The sequence below is a fragment of the Schistocerca gregaria genome, chromosome 1, assembly GCF_023897955.1.
Source record: "Schistocerca gregaria isolate iqSchGreg1 chromosome 1, iqSchGreg1.2, whole genome shotgun sequence".
Lineage (NCBI taxonomy): Eukaryota > Metazoa > Arthropoda > Insecta > Orthoptera > Acrididae > Schistocerca > Schistocerca gregaria.
In genome coordinates, this window is record NC_064920.1 from 502,978,562 (window position 1) to 503,001,341 (window position 22,780).

Here is a 22,780-nt window from a genome sequence, read left to right on the forward strand (position 1 = left end):
ATAACCTCCTTCACATTCATGTCCCCTCACCCTCGTTGTGTGTGCTCTCTGCCAATGCACCTGCCTGCCCGTCTTTCTATATTCCTGCAACTTTTCTTTTCAACCTCTCACCTTCTTGCCCCACAGTGGTTTAAAGTTGTGCGAGGCATTCTAGTCATACCTCCATCTTATCCCCACATGCTCCACCAGTTGGTGCTCTTCTTTCCCCTCACCCGTACCTTGCTATCCCTCCCCCTTCCCCACCCCCTTCCAAATTTCTTCTTCCGTTCAACGAAACAGTTGCATTCCAGTTCAGCTGCTGGAGATGGTAGTCATGTGTGCTTGTGTGAATATGTGTGAATTTTTTATTCTCAAGAAGGCTTTGACTGAAAGCTGAATGTGTGACAGTCTTTCCATTGTGTCTTTGTGCAACTCAATGTATCATCTTTATGGTAAGTAGCAATCTATATTTTTCCTAATATTGTAGATTATTTACTTATTTATTTTACTCAAATGGAGCATATTATTGAGACAGCTAAAATAAATCGTACAGTGCATGTATTTGTGTATAAAAATTATTTCTACAATAATTATTACAATGTGTAACTTACTAATTCTACACACCTGGCCCTAAAAATTGCAAAACCATAAAGGCAGTGTGCAATAAAAGTCATATTGGAATCCAGTGGTTGGGCATGGCATGAAAATGACAAGCATTTCAGTGCAGCTGCACAGAGTAGGTAGGAGTAATGCCATCTACCTTCTGTACATAAGGAAAACTTACACAAGAAGTTTCTCATTCAGAAAAGTGGTCATTTGTGAGAACATCATTTTATGGCTCATGTAAGAAGGAGAAATGGAATTTAACAGTAGTAAACTGCAGTGTATCATTCCATGAAACTCCTACCTGGAGTTTCCTTTGTTTAAGTAAGTAAACTGTAACAGATGTCATGTAGGTGAAGGATTACCATCTTTAGGTGGTAATGGACTGTGAAATTTACCGAAGCCTTGAGAAGTGACCATTATGTGCCAAAATGCAGCTGTGCCAGTTGAAGTTATTTTTGCACTTACTGATCTCTACTGCTTGTTTGATGACAGAGTCCCAGTAAGTTGTAGTATGGAACCAGAGTTTTATTTCATCATAATTTCAGTCGACTCACGAGGCTGTGTTCAGAAACAGATAATTTTTCTAAAACATGAATTTTAATGTGTCATTGATATTTGGAATCTGTACAGACTGAATGACTGATGTAATTGTTTTTGTGCTGGCAAGGGATTTTGTAACTTACGGGAACTCTGAGGGCAGTATTGTCATTAACTGCATGCAGCATCTGTTTTAATTTCCAGGGTGTGCGAAAAACATCTTTTGTCCCTTGTCTGCCCAGGATTTTCTCAATGTAGCTGCACAGAATGGGAATAGTGCAAAAGGTGGATCATATGATAGTTGTTGCATGCCATGTTTGTTTGTTTGTTTGTTTTTTTTTTTTTTCATTTCTTGGAGAGTGCTAATTTAATGTGGTGGTGCCCATTGATGTTCTTTTGGAAGATGTAAATTTGACAGGATTTCAACAACTGAACTCTGGAAATTCGTATAGGAATGTAGAATCTGCCAGGCTTTCTCTTGCTCTAACAGCAGGCTGTATACAAATTGGATGAACTGTATGAGGATGATAAACAAGCAATCCGCTGACTTCATGATTTCATTAAAAAGTCATGGAATCTAACAGAGTAGTAGCCTGACTTTGCTGTCATATATTCATAAGCCCTGTATAAAGAAAGTAAAATAGCTGAGCATAAGAAACTGGCTGATATAGCCTCTAGATTGTCCGCCCCTGGTAGCTGCGTTGTCAGCAAGACATAATGTCAATCCTAAGGGGCAGCGTTCAATTGCCAGCTGGGTCGGAGATTTTCTCCACTCAGAGACTGAGTGTTGTGTTGTCTAATCATGACCATTTCATTCCCATCCACCCGCAAGGCACCGAAGTGGCGTCAAATCGAAAGACTTGCACCCAGCGAATGGTCTACCCGACGGAAGGCCCTAGTCACAGGACGACCACTAGATTGGCATTTGTAGATGATTTAGTGATAGTAAGTAGCTTTTGATGAATAAACATCATTGTCCAGTTGGAAGAGGAGAATACAGGAATCAGAAGGTGCAAGTTGGAAAGACTTCAGACCATGGCTATTAGCAAAGGGAAAGAAATATACAATTTTACAGTGGGTGGGGAATCATTATAACAGATAATTGAATTGAAGTACTTTGACTCTGTCATGAAACTGAATGGAAAAGTGGAATAAGAAATCATGGAAAAGCTTTCATTGCTCCTGTGCTCTCTATGAAGGAAGATCTAGAATAACAAGAGAATTTTCCCAACCTGTGACACCTTTAGTTGTGGCAGCACCATGTGTTGTGTTATCACATTCACTGGCCTCAGTATCAAGGAATTAAAGTTATTATTGAGGAATAATTAAAGTTGGTATCAGTCTGTAATCTGATTAGATTTTTTTGGTGAAATATGATTAATTTATACGTTGCTTCTTTGAGTACGTAATACTGTGTTTGGGTTCAAATTCTAGTTGGACTCAAAGATTTAATTTGTTGTATATAATCAGTAAAGCACATGCTTTGCCAAAGGGTGGATTTCCATACCAACAAATTATATTTTACTGAAAAGTGATAAAAGAAGAGTTTCAATTTTGGAATATATGGTAGATACCAATAAAAATCAGTTCTAAACTGAATTCAGATGTGAACTGGTGCAGCAAATGAGACCTCAAAGCTCATGGTGTATTAGAAGGAAGTGGTTGAGAAAATGAGCCTCAGTGGACCATAAAGCAGAGGTCACAGTTATGAGCTGGAAATTAGAACTAACTAAGCCAAGATTGGCAAGTTTGACATCTAAGCTTCCAATCATAATAGAGGTACATCTTTAGATTGTGTGCCTGAACTTGGAGTTAGTATAGTTCTAGAGGTGGAAGTTAACATCATTATTGGACAGGGAATTCATTACACCCTCCATCATTTTTCTATGCTGATTGCAGTTATCAAGTAGAAATTTGCGTGTAGTAAATTACCTACTGTTTTGTGGAATGGGAGCCGATGACATAATGTTTTCAGTAACATTCTTGGCAATTGTTGTTGTTGTTGTTGTTGTTGTTGTCTTCAGTCCTGAGACTGGTTTGATGCAGCTCTCCATGCTACTCTATCCTGTGCAAGCTGCTTCATCTCCCAGTACCTACTGCAACCTACATCCTTCTGAATCTGCTTAGTGTACTCATCTCTCGGTCTCCCTCTACGATTTTTACCCTCCATGCTGCCCTCCAATGCTAAATTTGTGATCCCTTGATGCCTCAAAACATGTCCTACCAACCGATCCCTTCTTCTAGCCAAGTTGTGCCACAAACTTCTCTTCTCCCCAATCCTATTCAATACCTCCTCATTAGTTACGTGATCTATCCACCATATTTTCAGTATTCTTCTGTAGCACCACATTTCGAAAGCTTCTATTCTCTTCTTGTCCAAACTAGTTATCGTCCATGTTTCACTTCCATACATGGCTACACTCCAAACAAATACTTTCAGATACGAATTCCTGATAGATAAATCTATATTCGATGTTAACAAATTTCTGTTCCTCAGAAACGCTTTCCTTGCCATTGCCAGTCTACATTTTATATCCTCTCCACTTCGACCATCATCAGTTATTTTACTTCCTAAATAGCAAAACTCCTTTACTACTTTAAGTGTCTCATTTCCTAATCTAATTCCCTCAGCATCACCCGATTTAATTTGACTACATTCCATTATCCTCGTTTTGCTTTTGTTAATGTTCATCTTATATCCTCCTTTCAAGACACTGTCCATTCCGTTCAACTGCTCTTCCAAGTCCTTTGCCGTCTCTGACAGAATTACAATGTCATCGGCGAACCTCAAAGTTTTTACTTCGTCTCCATGAATTTTAATACCTACTCCAAATTTTTCTTTTGTTTCCTTTACTGCTTGCTCAATATACAGATTGAATAACATCGGGGAGAGGCTACAACCCTGTCTCACTCCTTTCCCAACCACTGCTTCCCTTTCATGCCCCTCGACTCTTATGACTGCCATCTGGTTTCTGTACAAATTATAAATAGCCTTTCGCTCCCTGTATTTTACCCCTGCCACCTTTAGAATTTGAAAAAGAGTATTCCAGTCAACATTGTCAAAAGCTTTCTCTAAGTCTACAAATGCTAGAAACGTAGGTTTGCCTTTTCTTAATCTTTCTTCTAAGATAAGTCGTAAGGTCAGTATTGCCTCACGTGCTCCAACATTTCTATGGAATCCAAACTGATCCTCCCCGAGGTCTGCATCTACCAGTTTTTCCATTCGTCTGTAAAGAATTCGCGTTAGTATTTTGCGGCCGTGGCTTATTAAACTGATAGTTCGGTAATTTTCACATCTGTCAGCACCTGCTTTCTTTGGGATTGGAATTATTATATTCTTCTTGAAGTCTGAGGGTATTTCACCTGTCTCATACATCTTGCTCACCAGCTGGTAGAGTTTTGTCAGGACTGGTTGTCCCAAGGCCGTCAGTAGTTCTAATGGAATGTTGTCTACTCCGGGGTCCTTGTTTCGACTCAGGTCTTTCAGTGCTCTGTCAAACTCTTCACGCAGTATCGTATCTCCCATTTCGTCTTCATCTACATCCTCTTCCATTTCCATAATATTGTCCTCAAGTACATCGCCCTTGTATAAACCTTCTATATACTCCTTCCACCTTTCTGTCTTCCCTTCTTTGCTTAGAACTGGGCTGCCATCTGAGCTCTTGATATTCATACACGTGGTTCTCTTCTCTCCAAAGGTCTCTTTGATTTTCCTGTAGGCAGTATCTATCTTACGCCTAGTGAGATAAGCCTCTGGATCCTTACATTTGTCCTCTAGCCATCCCGACTTATCCATTTTGAACTTCCTGTCGATCTCATTTTTGAGGCGTTTGTATTCCTTTTTGCCTGCCTCATTTACTGCATTTTTGTATTTTCTCCTTTCATCAATTAAATTCAATATTTCTTCTGTTACCCAAGGATTTCTAGCATCCCTCATCTTTGTACCTACTTTATCCTCTGCTGCCTTCACTACTACATCCCTCAGAGCTACCCATTCTTCTTCTACTGTATTTCTTTCCCCTATTCCTGTCAATTGTTTCCTTATGCTCTCCCTGAAACTCTGTACAACCTCTGGTCCTTTCAGTTTATCCAGGTCCCATCTCCTTAATTTCCCACATTTTTGTTAACAATATGATCTGGTGCATTTAAATACGGATTTAATGTTTCTGTAGTTATGTGTTTGTAATCAACTTTTATTTTTGTTTTCTGATAATATGGCATGGTGCATGATGTTGGGAGTTAAAGATAAAATCTTCTGCTAGGTTTGAGAATCTGATACAAAATATGGAACTGTAGTCTTTCATGGGAGTTGAAGAAGCTGACAGGATTATAGTGTTTTCAGCATAGTTGTTCTCTCTCTCTCTCTCTCTCTCTCTCTCTCTCTCTCTCTCTCTCTCTCTCTCTCCCTCTCTCTCTCTCCTCCTCATTCTTTTCTTTTTTTAATGAGACTTCTACTGCAATTAATGTAAGAAAGTAATAGCAGGCTGCAGATGTTATTTTCTGTCTACAGTTAAAGTGTGTTGTCTGATGACTTATTGTTTATACTATGAAGTTCGTAAGCTGACACATTTCATCACTGGCAATATTCTCTTTCCATTTAGGTTGTGTTTTTCATGTACCTATGGAGCATTGACATAGAAGCTGTTTTGGTAGCGATGTCTTGCTTCAGCTTGCTTTGTGAAGAGGCAGATATACGATGTGGATCAGATGAAGTTACAGCGACATCATTACTACCCAACTACCATCTTTATCAAGAACTCTCACAGGCTGCCACAGTGCTCACCACAGGTTTGTGTCAACAGTGTACTACAAAATAGTTGGTGAATTGTGGTGTGCTTAATGAACTATAAAAAAAGAAACTTTTTTGGAAATACAGGGTGTACATAAAGTCTGGGAACACTTTCAATTATTTATTCCACAAGAATTGTACAGATATCATACATATGTCGTTTTGAAGAGAAACCCTGAAAGTGTTTTTCATGTATGCTGCCACAGCGTAGTTTTGTAATTTGCCGATAGTCAGCGCTAGTCACAAACTTGGCGAGTTTAGTTGCGAGAGCACTTCGCTGAGAGCACTGGATATTCCTACTTGGACATGTTGTAGCAGTTGCTGATGCCTCAAATGCAATAGTACTCTCCTATCATATTTCAGCAGGCTGGGGCTCCACCCCATTTTCATCATGAAGTTTGTGGGTACCTGAACACGTGCTGCTGCATTGATAGATCGGCCGTGCTACAGAAGGGGACAGCTGTGTCGTGAAATGACCTCCACAATCACAGGATCTCACTCCGTGTGACTTTTTTTTGTGGGGAAACATTAAAGATCTGGTGTATGTACCGCCTCTACCACGTGATGTAGCAGAGCTCCAGGAGAGAATATGGGAAGCGACTGTCACACTCGACGATGCCATGCTGGGATGGATATGGCAAGAATTCGATTACTGTATTGATATCTGCCAGGTCACTCATGGTTTACATATTGAATGTTTGTAAAAAAAACATTAAGCGTTTCTCTCCAAAATGCAATATGTATGACATCTGTACAATGTTTAGTTCTTGTGCAATAAGTAATTGAAAGTGTTCCCAGACTTTATGTACACACTGTACAGCAAGTTATGTTGAAGTATAATACAGACAGTGCTAGAAAAATTCCTGACATGTGATTACTTGTGTTATAAAATGGCCAAAACTCTTTCATGTCTTATTACCACTCTCATATTTAGCTCATCAGATCTGTTCTGCTTCCTACATTTTACTACATTAAAAATTTTCAATGGGTGATAATGAGAATGCACAAAACAAAGCTATTTGGTTACATTGTAAGATGAAATCACTGTTTGTGTCTGTGGCCATATCTTATGTATTTATGTGTGTTGTGTTGACAGCTGATCCTCCCTAACTATGACAGCTTTCATTTTCACTGGCATGTTCTTCAGTCAGGCTCCAAAATGTAAAGACTTCATTTCTTTGAGGAGAATTGAAATGAAAACCATTGAGGTCTCATGTGAATTGACATTTCAAAATATTTCATACATTCGTATTCTAAGCAGGATTTTTACTGCCATCAATGATAAATGAATGCCATTCTAACCGTGTACTGTAATGTTATATAATAAACTTTTGAGTTAATTGGGAACCTGCAAGTTTCATAGTAGGCACTGCATGATCTTGCAAATGCTGTTTGCTATGCAGTCTCTAAACTGCAAATCTTCCACAGAAATGATAGATGTTATTTGTGTTTCAGGATGTCAAGTTTCTGTAGTTCATTTGGACAGTCCTGATACTTAAAGCAGAACCTGATATACTGTATTTTATGGACTGTAAGACAAACTTTTTCCTTCAAACAATTGCATCCAAAAATCAGGCATGTCTTATACTCAAATTTATATAAAACTGTCCAGTGTTTGATTTAAAACTCCCTCCAGTCTTAAAAATTGCCATATATTTGATTCCTTGGGAAACATAGCTCTGTCTGGCAACATTGGATTCAACTGGCAGCAGCAGTGCACCAATGCAACAAACATCAGTTGCAGCTATTCACAAGCTTGCTAACACTGTCTTCCTCCTGTCCCGCCATCAAAAACCCAGACCGCTGTCTAGCCTACAATGTGTCATTGCAGTCTATGGTGCTAGTGAACTTGAATTTGAAGGGATGTGTGTTATCAGTAACAGTACAATATTTTTGTTAGAGTTTCATAATGGAAAAAAATGAAAGGTATTCTTATGGTGCTGGCTATAAATTGAAAGTAATAGCACATGCTGAAGAACATCGAAACAGAGCAGCTAAGCAGCATTTCGGCCCTCCATTAACAGAAGAAATCATTCGTAATTGATGTGCTAGTGAAGAAGAGCTGAAAAAAATGAGGAAGGCTGAACGTGGAAATAGAGGATTGAATGCAAAATGGTCAAAACTAGAAGATGACGTATTGAAGAGGGTTCAAGGACACCATGAAAATGACATTGGAATTAATACAAAAATGCTTCAAATGCGCAAAGCTAATGCTATGGGTGAACTTAACAGACTTTAAGGGTGCAGTCAGTTGGAGCTACAGGTTTATGAAGTGTCATGGACTTTGTATGTGAAGCAAAACCAAAATATCCCAGAAAATACCGGAAGAGAATGAAAAGAAAATATTATTTTTCCATCACTTCATTATTCAATGTTGAAAGAAAACCAGTTTGGAACTAAGCCAAATAGCAAAAACAGATAAAACTGCTCTGACATTTTATGTGCCGAGCAACAGAACTGTTACCATGAAAAGTGCTAAAACTGTAACTATAAAAACAAGAGCGTATGAAAAAATGCACTACACTGTTGTCCTTTCATGTTGTGTTGAGGGTACTAAACTTAATCCAGTGATAGTTTTCAAGCTCAAAACATTGCCAAAACCTTCTGAAATACTGCTGGGTATTGTTGTTCACGTACATGACAAGGATTGGATGGACGAAGCTGCTATGAAATTATGGATTAACAGTGTGTGGGAGAAGGGGAAAGATGCTGTATTGAAGAAGAGTTCTCTTCTTGTGCTAGATCAGTTTAGTACTCATTTGAAAAATTCTGTGAAAGAGAAATTGAGACAGGAAAATACAACACTTGCTGTTATACTGAAAGTACTTACTCCACAATTGTAACCTCTCGATGTTTTGATAAATAAACCATTTAAAAGTGCATATAAGAGAGGAATGGAACAAATGGATGCTAGATAAACCCAACATGAATTCACACCAAAGAGAGCATTAAAATAACCTACAATCACGTTAGTGTGTCCCTGGATAAAACAGTCATGGTCTAGAGTGAGAGAAGACATTATTGTTAAATCTTTCAGGAAGATTGGCATAAGTAATGCTCTCAATAGCAGTGAAGAGGATAACGATGATGACAAAGAGGAAAGAGAAGAAGAAGAAGAAGAAGAAGAAGAAGAAAGTTTAGAAGGCGATTTTCAGGGATTTTATTGTCATTTCAGTTATATAAATTTAGAACTTTTTTTTAGTCTGGCTTTGCATTCCGATAATAAAAATGCTAAAAACGCTATTTTTTTAAAATTGCTTAAAAATTAAGGTGCATCTTATAACGTGCAGCATGTTATAGTCTGTAAAATACAGTAGTTGAAACTTTTTCAGTGCAAATTCTCATATATGATTGCTAGTTTCTCAGGCAAGCTGTCCACAATGCTCACTGACCTGTGCAGGTCAGAAGTTGAATTCAGTTAGGCACCTTCCAATGAGTAGATGCCCTATTATAACACAGTACCAGTTTTGGGGAAAAATTGATTGGATTTAGAGGGGATAGAATGTTTCACACCAGTCCATGTTGAATGCCATAAGAGAATGAAAAGAAAATATTATTTTTCCATCACTTTATTATTGAATGTAGGAAGAAAACCTGCATGGAACTAAGCCAAATAGTGAATACGGATGATGGCACCTACTCATCAGATCATCTTAGAAAGTCAACACCTCTATGAAACAATCCATTCTGCTCTTGTGACAGATTTTTTGCTTCACTTAAGCAAATATATTACATTGATGTTTATAAAGGAATATTTTCTGAAAAAATTATAGTTGACTACAGCATATCTTGAAAGAGAAGCCAAAGTTATGGATATTTTTGGGTTTGATAGAGGATTAAAAATTTACACACTAAATGAGAATATGTCAAACATTCAACCACTCATGTAGGATGAAAATGGTATGAGGAGTGATGTATTAAATATGGTATTGCCATTGGCAGTGTGAAGAAAAACTGTAAAAGAGGATGGAATATATAAGAAAATATAGAGTGTAAAAACAATGAATTGCATTACAAAATATAATGTAGTTTTGTACATCCCCTATCTGAGCAGATCATATGGCTCTTGTATTTAACCCTGAAGAATTTGTTTCCTCTGCCAAAGACTGTCAGTTGTGTGTCATGGATTTGCAAAGAGATCTAAATCACAGTCATAAATAATTTTAATTACTACAGTTATCCAGTTTCTTTCATTGAAGAATCAGCTTTACTATGTCCTGGTAAGTTGATATGTTTCAGTTTATCAGTATATTCTTATTTACAGTTGTGGTTTTTCTTTTGAGTATTACACATCTCACAGAAGCGACATATCCTGTCCAGAGACTGTCGAAAATAGAGAAAAATATCTTCTTAAAAATTATATTTGAGTCCATGTTTCAAACCCTTAAATGATTGCTTAACTTGATTTTAGACTTCTTCAGTAATTACTTTACATGACAGATCCAGTGACTAAAGTTTGTTTGTAATAATTTAAGATTCAAATAATTACATATATTTTTCAATACTTCTTGCCTCACAGCCAGCGGGGAATCAAGAATTTACTATCGTGAGCAAAATCAGGGTAAGATTGTTGTTTATAATGTATCCACCATTTCTGTCCGATTTCAAAGCCATTTATATTGTTAGCTTGGAGATAATGTATCATAAAATGATACTTGGTGGGGAACTTACCATAAAACAAAGATTAAATCAGCCACAAATTTTATTTTGCATGTACAGTAACACTTTTCAGTCTTTCAGTCAGTTTTCATATTCAAGCACTTAGTTGTTGATGTTTTGATCTGTTATATATTTTTATCATTATCTTTTGTTCCTTCTTGTATTTCATTTTTCCCTTTACCTTTACTCTCCTCCTGTGTCTGTTTGGGTAAGATATTATAATGAGATGTGCTGCATCCACTGTGGAGTATTGGTTAGCATAGCTGGCTGGCGTGATGAAGGGTGCCATTTCAGATTTTAGCTTCAATGAATATTTTTTAGTGGTTCTCAAAATTTTTTATGTTTGTAGTGTTTGTATATTCTGGAATATTCAGTATTTGTATAAACAGCAGCACTCTACATCCAGAGGCAGTTCTGTTCTGGCTGTACGTTGGTATCTGCAGTAAATGTGTTTTCAGTGTTGACGTATTGTGCTTCATTAACAGCCCTGTCTTTGGATCTGGATTTTATTGTGGTCATGATGTGATAGTATAGAACGCTATCTTTTACTGATTTTCTTGTTGTCATTTATCTATTAATTTTCTTTATTGTCCTTGAACTCCATGTTGGAATTTAAACAATGTAGGAAAAGACAGATTGCTACTTACTATAAAAAATGATAAGTTAAGTTGCAGACAGGCACAATTAAAAGACACTTACACATAAGCTTTCGGCCACAGCCTTTGTCAGAAAAAGAAAGACAAACACATGCCATTCATTCACACAAGCAAGCATACCACACGCATATGTGACCGCCAGCTCTGGCAGCTTGGACCAGAGTGCAGCTTTCACGTGGAATGGAAGCCGCAATCTGGAAGGGGTGGGGAAGAGGAAGGGAAAGCAGTGTGTGGGTGGGAGAGAGAGGAGCACTCTCTCGCGGACTCTGCCAGGACAAGACTGCCAATAGGCATGTGTCAAGAGGTTGTGGGGCAGGGAGGAGGTGAAAAAGGAACGAAAAAGGAGAGGAGTGGGGAAAGATGGGCAGATGAAATGGTAGAGGGTGGCAAACAGAGAAGATGGGAGATGAGAATTGGGAAGTGATAGGACAGAGGGGGTGTCAGCCTATGAGTGTCTTTTAATTGTGCCTGTCTGCAGCTTAACGTGTCAAGTAGCAATCTATCTTTACTTACTTTGTTGTTTTATTATCATTGCATCTAATGAGAATAATCATTGAAATATGTAGTTGCATACTTCGTGAGAAGCCATGTATGAAAGTTAATTAAGAAATAAGATACTTAAAAGTGAAATATAAACAGTGACTAGAATAAAGATAACCACCCTGTTGTTCACAAAGTCAAAATGTACACAAAGAAAATTGAAAACACTGCTGTGCTCTGCTGGAAAAGTGTAACTGCTTATTTGTATATGCAGAAGGAGGGGGAGATTGGTGTTTAATGTTCCGTTGACAGTGAGGTCATTAGAGACAGAGCACAAGCTTAAATGAGAGAAGGATAGAGAAGGTAATTGGCCATATCCTTTCAAAGGAACCATCCCAGCATTTGCCTGAAGCAATGTACAGAAATAACGGAAAACATAATCACGATGGCCAGATGCAGGTTTGAATCGTTGTCCTCACGAGTGGGAGTTCAGTGTGCTAACCACTGTACTGTTGTGCTCAGTTTGTTTGTGTGTGTGTGTGTGTGTGTGTGTGTTTTGTATTAGTTAACTCTGAAGAAAGACATTGTCTGAAAGCTCACTATTTTTTCAGTCTTCTTTATATAACTGTCAATTGCCTCAGCTAGGTGAGTGGTTACCTTTACCCTTTACCCTCCTATTATTTATTAAGAAAAGTATAGGATACTGAATAATTGTCTAGTGTCAGAAAGTTTGAGAATTTAGAAAGAAACCAAGGAGTAATTTGTTCATCATTTAAAAAAAAAAATCTTGATTTGAGATCTGCTTCTTGAAATACACATGCCTGAAATGCAGTTATCATATGTAAGGTTTGAAAAACCTTGTCTGATAGTGTTGTAAAGCTGATTGAGTGTGTTGTAAAGCTGATTGAGTGAGCTGCATATGGATTACAGTATTATTTTTCTATTGGAGTCTGTCAGCATGCACCTTCCTTTTTTACATTTTCTTTTTGTAATTATTTTTTGTTTTGAAATTTACTTATTGCAACTTTTTCTTTCTGACTCTCATCACCATCCATTTCTGTTTGCAAACTGTGGTTGCTTTTGAGTATCTCTCGTGTTTGACATTTGACCTGTTGATCTTCATCAGGTAATTGTTGATGCTCTAGAATGTAAAACTCTTTAAGTTCTTTATCACCCATTTGTAGCAGTAAATTAGTAGTGCTGCCAGAATGTGAAACATTGCTGTTTGTTATCTGCTGCCACTTTCCATTCCACTCATACACACACCTAAGCAGATGTGTCTGTGTGTGTTAACTCTCTGACAAAAGGCTTTATCCAAAAGTGCAGTTGGCACTCGTCCTTTTTGATGTTCCAGTGTGTGGCTTGGTGCCTCCTCCATTATGTAGGTATTGATATGTGCACATGTAGATATTTGTATTGTACATTGAATTTTCTGTCACTATATTTAAAATTTGAATGCTTATTGGTTTTATGTTTTTTTCCTTGTCAACTCGTTACAAGCAGTTCATTGCATTGGTTATTTTTACTTATAACTACAGTTTTTCTTCCTTCACTGATATTTATGGAAAACAATTACGAATTTGATATGTATATGTAGTATTGATGTGAGTCTGGCAGATAATTTTCAATTTTTGTAATGAAACCTTATCTTACAGGACGTGCAGCCCTGCAGAAACGCATTATGGCTTTGTTGAGGAAAATTGAACATTGCATCAATGGTGTGCAACCAGTAAGTGTCTTTGCATGAGTTAATATTATTTTTGGTAAATAATACACTGGTTCAGTTGTAATCTGGTAGAATGTAAATAATTTAGAAATAAAGATAACAACCCATAAATAATAGTGCTGATTGAACGAATGAATACACTGCCAGAATTTCAGTTCTGTTGCTTAACTGAGTTGAGGGTTGTTCTAGATGGAATGGATGAGGGAGCAATGATGTGGGTGTGGGAGGGGAGGTTGAGGAAGGGTGGCTGACAGCTGAGAGGGAGGCAGCAGGTGCATGGTATAGGAATAAGATATGGGCACTGGCACTGGTGAGTTCTTACAGTGCGTGAAGATGTCAGTGACTTGGAGACGTGGATGAGGAATGAGCGGACAGAACAGAGGAAGAGGAGACTGCAGGGAACAGATTGTGGGTGCAGGATGAATCAAGTTAGGATCATGGGACAGGATAGGGTGGGTATGAGGCAAGGGATTAACAGGAACTGAGGTCTGGAAGAACGAGGGAATGAAGGATGTGTTAGAAGGTCAACTCCCATCTACGTAATTCAGAGAAGCTGGTGCTAAGGGGAAGGATCCGTATGGTATGGCTTATGAAGCAAGCATTGAAACCGAGCATATTGTACTCAGCTGCATGCTCTGCCATTGGGTTGTAAGTTCGGTTCTTGGCCACAGTTTGGCGGTGACTGTTCATTTGGGTTGTCATGCCCACATAAAATGGTATGCAGAAATTACAGCAGAGCTGATATATGACATAACTACTGTCACACGTGGGAGATAGGAGAAGGCTGTGATGGGTCTGGGGTAGGATGTATTGGGTGGGTGTATCACACAGTTCTTGCATGTGGGTTCTCCACTGGGATATGACTTATATGGCAAGAGGCTGGTAGTGAGTGTGGCCTAAGGATGGGTCAGTATGTTGCTCTGATTGGTATGGTAGTGTACAGTGTACTTAAGAGAGGGAGAGGGGGGGGGAGGATTGTGGATCAGATGTTCCTCATTTCTGGACATAATGATAAATATTTGAAACTCTGACAAAAAGATGGTTCAGTTGTTGCAATCTGGGATGATATTGGGTGACAAGTGGGCTTGCTTCTTTGCAGCTGGTTCCTAAATTTGGTGGGAGGATTAGGGGTGTGTGAGAATATGGTCCAGGAAGTCTGTCAGTGAACTAGATTTGGAGATAATGCTTGTCTGGAAAGGCCTTAGGCCTTCACCATACTGGGAATGAGGATTATCCTTACTGCTGATACACAGAGCACAGTTGGCCAGGATGTCTGGAAGTGATTTTTTTTTGCTCTGGAAATCATGACAGCTGTCAAAATGTAGATGCTGCTGATATTTAGTGGGCTTGATATGGACAGAAGTTTGGGTGAAGTTATCAGAGGTGCAGGTCTGCCCGGAAAGGTGGCATGTTGCACTGAGGACAACCAGATCAAGGGGAGATAAGATGTTGAGGCTGTGGGGGATTGAGGATAGAGTGTCCTGGCCCTGAGTCCAGATCTTGAAGATTCATTATTGAACCTGAAACAGACAAAGGGTTGTCATGTCCTCATAAAATGGTATGCAGAAATTACAGCAGAGTTGATATATGACATAACTGCTGTCACACATGGGAGATAGTGGAAGGCTGTGATGGGTATGGGATAGGATGTAGTGGGTGGGTTTATCACACAGTTCTTGCACATGGGTTTTCCACTGGGATATGACCTATATGGCAAGAGGCTGGCAGTGAGTGTGGTCTAAGGATGGATTGAAGACTAGAAGATTTTCTCTAGGCAGTCGATAATCAGATTGGCATAAGAGGGTGCCATGTGGATGCCCATGGCCGTGCTGCAGATTTTTTTGTATATCTTTGCCTCAAAGAAGAGATAGTTATGTGAAAGAATGTAATTAGTGAGATGTATAAGGAATATGGTAGTGGGTTTATTGGATTCAGAAGGATATTGGATAGGTAGTGTTAGATAGCAGCAAGATTCTGGGCATAGTTGTGGGCAAGGAGGTGGCATCAACAGTGATGAGTAGGGATCCAGGTGGTTATGGAAGTTGGAAGGATGAGAGTTGAAGTAAGTGGTTTGTATCTTTAATACGGGAGACTGTCTCCATTCTTCACTCAGCCACTCCATCAAACACAGTCCGTGCATGCATGTGCCACTGTGTGCTCTAGCTTGAAAAAAGGATTCATTGGAAAGCAGGGAAAGTTTTGTTTATGTGCTCATCACCGATGACTCAACATCTCTACCATTCAGTGAGTTGCTGCCTTTACTCGTAATCTTTTAATACTGTAACACCAATAACATTTTGTTTCTTTAGTTCAGTAATTGTTAACTAGTATGTATTTTATTTCTAAGGCATGGGAGGAGACATTTCGTAACTGGGAGGCTTCAACAAAGTTATTAACATCATATCCTAAATCCAAAATGGAAGATGGTCAAGTTGAACCATTTCATCGTTCTGTAGGAAAAAGAAGAGCTTCACATCAAAATTCAGAACATGAGCTTGAGGTAATTTTACTTCATCGTATCATAAAAAGTGCTAAACATCAATAGATTATTTTGATAAATGTGTTGTTGCATTTTGACACTGTTTCATACAAAACGTGTAATCACTATACTAAGTCTTATACTTTAACTCAAAGTGAGGCATTACCCTATAAACTATTTGAAAATGTACCGTTAAATAAATTAAATTTCTTTCTTTTAATTTTGTGTTGTTTTATTACATGATCAATAATCCATTAATGTCTGAGTTGGTATTGTCATGAAACTTGCAGGACCAAATAAATGAATGGGCCAATATGACAGGATTTCTGTGTGCCTTGGGTGGTGTTTGCCTGCAGAGAAAGTCCCCCTCACGGCCCTCTCTTGGCATTGGACTTTTGGCAACAAACATGGAGCCACGCAAATGCAATTTAACTAATACAAATCAGGATGTGCAATACTGCCCTGTAACACAGTAAGTCATTTCACTATCCAAATTAATGAAATTGAGAATGTGTTTTGAAATGACATTGAAATTTCTGTGGACTGTACATAAATTGACTCTTCAAAATGTACAACATTAGATCAAAGTAAAAATGAGTTATCAACTCACAGTGAAACAGATAATTAATGTGAAATAGCCCCTGCTGCATTTTAAAGTCGAGTATTTTCAATTATCTGGCTACACTTGCAATGTACTGTGCAGCCTGTCACATGAAATAGCTTTCATTTTCTCTCTCTTCACCCCTTCCCTCTCCTTTGTCTCTCTATCATTTTTAGGCTCATTGTTCTTTAAAGTAAAATGTGTTTCAGTAGTTTGCTTCAGAAGTGCTTAGAACAAAATGGATAGCATTTTGATATCCTATAGTTGTGGATGTTTTTTGTCATTGTACTTTTCTTGCTGGTTTTGGTGATACCTCAAACATGTATTCAGAGATTCCCTATTCTAAAACATTAGTCAAAGATTTCTTAGGATGACATTTAATTATCTGATCCTTGAAGGACTCTATAAATGGAGAAAATTGCAGAACCATGAATTCGAGCTGTTCAATTAAGATTCTGACTTGCTGAATAAAAAAAGAAAGGAAAAACAACTTTAAACTTAATTTTACAGAATTATTTATTTGTATATTATTTTAGTTAAATATTTTCAGCACAATCTCTGTTCAATGAATACTGTTCCTTAATCATTAATTTATGATGTCTTCCATTAGAAATCATATAATATTTCCTTCATTTTATAACTGAGCAATGGCTTCATATGAGCGATTATGCAACAGCAGTTTCCAGTTATGTACTTAATAGATGAGCTTCTGGTACAACATATCTATTTCTCAACAAAAATAATTTTTGGAAATATAATGTAATTGGATAGATGAAAGAATCTTCTCATGAAGCGCTGGCAGGAGAACACACATATAACACCGGCCGGAATGGGCGAGCGGTTCTAGGCACTACAGTCTGAAACCGCGCGACCGCTATGATCGCAGGTTCGAATCCTGCCTCGGGCATGGATTTGTGTGATGTTCTTAGGTCAGTTAGGTTTAAGTAGTTCTAAGTTCTAGGGGATTGATGACCTCAGAAGTTAGGTCCCATCGTGCTCAGAGCCATTTGAACCATTTGAACATATATAACAGCTACTATCATTTGCAAGCAAAAGACCAGTTGTTGGGGACTTGACCAGAGTCTGTCCAGCGCAATCCCCAGAAATCAGTCTTCCTTCTCATCTCGCCCAGTAAGTCTCCCCTGACTTGGAATTCTGGGTGACTTATCTAAACTCTACTCCTTTTCCTAAACCTCACTAGTCCTTTTCCTTCACTCCTCGTCCTTCCCCTTCAACCCTTGTGCCAGAAGGAGGAGCCACTGGCTCTTAAAGCTTGCAGACTGTAATACCTCTTATATGTGTGTTCTCCTGCTGCCACTTGGTGAATAGATTTTTTATCTGTCCAGTTACATAACATGTTGTATTTGTTATTTCCAACTACTGCTTGGTTGGGTACTTCTTGTTTTCAAGCAGTAGATTCATAGTGCCTAAACACATCAATTTCTTCATTGTATTCTTCAATTTTTACTCTTCGAGTATTCCATAAAGTCATAATGTATGTGGTTTAACATTCTGACTAATTGATTCATTTTCATTTCTACCTTATGCCTCACTGTCTTTGTCACTTCTTAAGATCACTAAATGTGCATTGGCCTCCCTTTAAGACAAATTAGGTGACTCGTTGTAGGCACTGGAAGGGGGAAGATATAATAATTGGTGCCACTCTTAATTTAATATTGGAAACAGAAGGTAAAAATTCTAAAAGACAACTTCTCCGAAAAATTTAAAGGCAAAGCTGTTGGAGAAAACTTAAGAGTAATAACCAGTGTGGTGTATAGACACATCCAGCTAATACCCAAGACCAAAATTATGTAATGCTACTAAAGCATTTTGTGTAGCTACTCTGAAGGCCACTACCGTATTTACATACTTGTATCTGGAATACATTGCAAATTAGTGAATAACCTGAGAGTTGTGATCTGAGTCAAGTAAGAGATTTCACAGACAGTGTACATACTTGCAGTCATGCTGTTGTCATTCTAGTATGGCAGTCTTCAACTTTTGTTGTGATTAAAAGAAGCAAGATGATACCTACGTTAAACAACTTAACACACTTTTACATCCCTCCCACAGATCACTTTCTAAAGCCCAATGATAATGACACAGAAATGACATAGATAAATTTCAGAAGGTACTGGAGGCCTCTAGTTAGCACCTACATGCTTGCAGCAGATGTGTCATCACTATAAGTCTGAAACAGTGTGACTATTTGAAAATCTGGTCATGCGTCTGTGATTGGGCAGGTCTATTTAGCATTACTGCTTTTACCCCATGTGAAGAACAGCTTAGAAAAAGTGACTTCCATTGAAGGCCACACTATTTGGCAAACTTGATTGTCATTCACATTGCGTTATCCTGTAAATCACTGCAGAAGGGGTAAAACACTGGAAAGAAGCAAATGCTGATCTTTTGATCATGATATGTTAGAACACTTCTGGATGGGAGGGAAAAAATAACTGTTCTCACTTGTAAACTATTTAGACTGGACACTGTTATTCCAGTTTTAAGTGAATTCAGAATCTCTGGTGAAGAGAAAGCTACTGATCCTTGTTTGAGTTACATTGTTTTGCAGAAACGAAGTCGTAGAATTACTGATCTAGTTCTCATAGTCTCCCGTCAATAGCAGCAATGTGCTAGATTGGGACATAAAAAAAAAAATAACAATAATTACATTCATTTTTTTTTTATTTCTGTTCAGTTGCTACACAAAATAAATGTTCACATTTTCTTGGTCAATATATAAATATTGACTAACAAGTACAGATAATGAAATAAGTTCAAGATATGAAGCAGGGCATATTAGGAAACATTAATTGTTGAGAAAATTGTAGTGAGTCAGATAACACCAGCAACACTGCCGTTCACAGGTAAACTTCTAGCATGTTCTTTTTTCACATTTTTTATGTCACTGACTGACTCCAGGCCCATCAGTTGGCAAGACTTAGTGGAACCAGGAGCATCTCTGAAGATGTCCAGAACAACTCTGCACAGAAGTCAGAAACTATAAAAATTTTCATGGATGGAAGATTCGCCAGCAGCTAAGACAGACAGTTGTGGAAATCATCATTTTATGATATATGTGTCTTAGAGAATAAAGACGATGTTCTTATTTGGTAAAGGGTAACTGAGAACTTGCTTCGAGTATCTGAAAATGTTGACATCTAGATATGGAACCAAGATATTAGGAGATTCCTTAGATTAGCACCAATGAACATGGCAGAAAAGGAACAAAGAATTGTGACAGCAATTATGCAAACACTCTTTTCTCAGTGTCTGTGACACAGGAAACTTCAGGTATCCTGTGTTGTGTTGATCAAAATTTTTTGCGTCAATTTTGCCCACAAATGAACAGTATTTTACTTCTAATATCTACAGATATATACACCACATTTTGCTGCTGAGGTTTGCTCTTAGTGCTCTGATTATTAAACCTCTGATAATAGCAACTCTTATTCAACAACTCTAGCCATAGTTTTTGTCAAAGATTTTTATACAAACAAAACCAGACTTAAGCAAAATATTGTTTCAGGTGAAATGAAATTGTATGTTTAAATGACTGAAACCTGTGCATACCTATTTTATCTACAATCATATTGTGAAATGCACAAATAAAATGCACATTATACTTCATCTTGCTATGTAGATGATGCTTCTTGCACATTACTTATGCTTTTCTTTATGTACTGAATGCAGAAAGTAAAAAATTGAAGCATGGCAATTAGCATTCTTGAAAAAATACATTTACTGTGTTTCTTCGCACAGTTTTTTGCCTTAAATTTTTTCAGTTCTAGAGTAGTGAAAAAAAGAGTAAAAAAAAGAAAGAAAGACAAACAAATCCATCGAACACCTTGCTTGTGGGATTAACTGATGAGACAGCAGATACAGACTTACAGTTTTATTCACTTATGTCTTTAGTTTCTGTATCACTGAATATAATGTTCTTTAGTCATGGAATGAATCAGTAGAAAACAACATATTTTGCAGCATCAATTCTGGAAGCCAATTGCTGTATGATTTCCTTTTAGCTATTTGAATTACAGTTTAATACAGAAATGAAGAAGTCATATAATCAAAAATATAATGTGTTATTGTTTTTCCACAGTACTCACATTATGTCCAATGGTTCAATTTTTTTTTAAGAGTGATAACATTGACAAAAATTTTTGCAGGTTTGTTGGACAACTTTTGAGGCTTCTTGTTTGCAACAATGAAAAGTTTGGTGCCCAGATTCAGAAGCATGTGAAGGAATTAGTTGGACATGAAATGTCTCCAGCATTGTACCCAATTCTGTTTGAACAGATAAAAGCAATTGTGGAGAAATTCTTTGACCAGCAAGGTCAGGTCAGTGAAACTCATTTTTACTTTTAATGACCTTTGGAGCAGAAGAAAAGATTGTATTTACCATCAGCTGAAAAATTACTTTTGGATCGAGGTTTTGAAATATACAAGTTAATATAACTCGGTAGGATCTCTAGCTTTCCAAACTTTCAAATATTCTCTCATCAGGAGAAAGGAGAAATAGAAAGAAAATTAGAGTTTCATAACAGATGGGGAAGGATTGGGCACAGGAATAAAGAAATGGTGTGATGCATGTGTAACAGAGAAGGTAGCATGTCAGATAAAAGAACGATGTGCTGTGTACTTGGAAAGGAAGAAAAAGCAACTCAAAATCTTGAATCAAGCAATGAGAGGTGAGAGGAAGAAGTAAAAAATTATAGTGAAAGAACACACTTCTGACGTTTAACTTTTAGTATTATGTTTAACTTTTAGTATTATAGCTTAATACCATGTGGGTGACAGGAGCTCATAATGTATTGGAGAGCTGTTCCTCATCTACAGGGTTCAGATTAAAGAAAGATTTAATGTCCTATCAATGATGAGAGCATTTGCTTTCTACAAAGGAACCGTTTGTCCCAAGTGATTTAGAGACATCACAGAAAGCTTAAATCTGGGTAGCTGAATGAAGATTTGGACATTAATCATCCCAAATGAAGTTCCAGCTTTTGTACAACTATGGCACGTTGCTAGGTTCAGAGTTTTGAAGGTTGATTAACATCACAAGCTGTGTTGTTATGTTCTGGGGGATGCTCAGAATACAGTATTGGGTGTTGTTAGTGTACACATATTGTGTGCTGGTGTTTATTCTGATCAACAGCATGGTAGTGATCATTCCCTTACAGTACACTGAACAAAACTTGCACCTCAACGGGGAGTTTCTCTCTTATCTACATGTTGCCATTTGTGAGTTAAACTATGAGGTACTGAGCAGCTACATTGAGCAAGTTTTACAATCGGATGGATATGTACTATGACACAATGAGGCATGTTTAGAAGTGACACATATCGTATTAAATATGTTACCAAGATTTTAGCTGACTATGGAAGGTGTGTGGATCAATTTTGATATTGATTGATCTCATTTCGGGATGTGATTTATAGAAGCCATTGTTGCCACAGGAGCTGATTAAAACATTCTGTTAAGGCGGTTGTTGTGTAATTACTTAACTTTGCGCCTATAATCTTAAATACTTCTTTGGTCAATAATTAAAGACTTTTTATCGTCGGAATGTAGATTATTCAAACTTATTTGTTCATAGACTTTCCATTTGGCGTTTGTTTACTTTCAGGTAACTATTGTTTAAATTCACGTAGCTCGTTAGATTACATCAATTGTAGGTTCATTATCTTACTGATTTAAGAATATAGTTTGTTGTATTAAGAGATCATTGTTTAAATTTTATTACTATACATTGCCATGAGTACTAAGTGTGGAAGCTGCCGTAGGAAGATAGAATCGGGTGTGGTATGTGGGGGATGTGGGGGTGGTTTTCATTGGGGCTCATGTAGCGGGAAATTTGACGAGATTATGCTTTTGGCTCTCCCATGGAACTGTAGGTTCTGTAGTATAGAAAAAAGATTCGTACAACAGGAGGAAAAGGTGCCCTTCAGGCTGATCTAGATTCAGTAAAAACTGAATTAGCTAAGTTAAAGGGGGAAAAAGACTGTGGGAAATGGGAATTGGTAACAAGGAAATTGCGAAAAGGGACCAGCCATGTAGATGTTGTCGAAGTTCCAGTTATGAATAAATTCTCCTTGTTACCTGAAGTAGGAAGGGAGGAGCCAAAAACAGGAGTAGTTGAAAGTAGGGTGCAGCAGACTACTAAAATTGGTAACAGCATTAGGTCGGGAAAATCTAGTAATAGGAAAAGAAAAGTCTTGCTGCTAGGTAGCAGTCATGGGAGGGGTGTAGGCCAACTAGTGCAGGAGA

General features: G+C 37.8%; 1 protein-coding gene across 6 annotated transcripts in view; it reads left to right on the top strand.

Moving 5' to 3' along the window:
• The window catches only part of LOC126354139 (neurofibromin), a 447,919-nt gene that overhangs the window by 121,702 nt on the left and 303,437 nt on the right, over positions 1 to 22,780 (top strand). For 5 of the 6 annotated variants that reach the window (XM_050003542.1, XM_050003568.1, XM_050003586.1 and 2 more), the window contains exons 14-19: positions 5,724 to 5,910; positions 10,431 to 10,472; positions 13,362 to 13,435; positions 15,780 to 15,932; positions 16,202 to 16,383; positions 20,682 to 20,853. In XM_050003542.1, coding sequence (XP_049859499.1) covers positions 5,724 to 5,910; positions 10,431 to 10,472; positions 13,362 to 13,435; positions 15,780 to 15,932; positions 16,202 to 16,383; positions 20,682 to 20,853 — 810 coding nt within the window. The remainder of the gene's footprint in view (positions 1 to 5,723; positions 5,911 to 10,430; positions 10,473 to 13,361; positions 13,436 to 15,779; positions 15,933 to 16,201; positions 16,384 to 20,681; positions 20,854 to 22,780) is intronic. The other variant, XM_050003560.1, reaches the window with a different exon arrangement.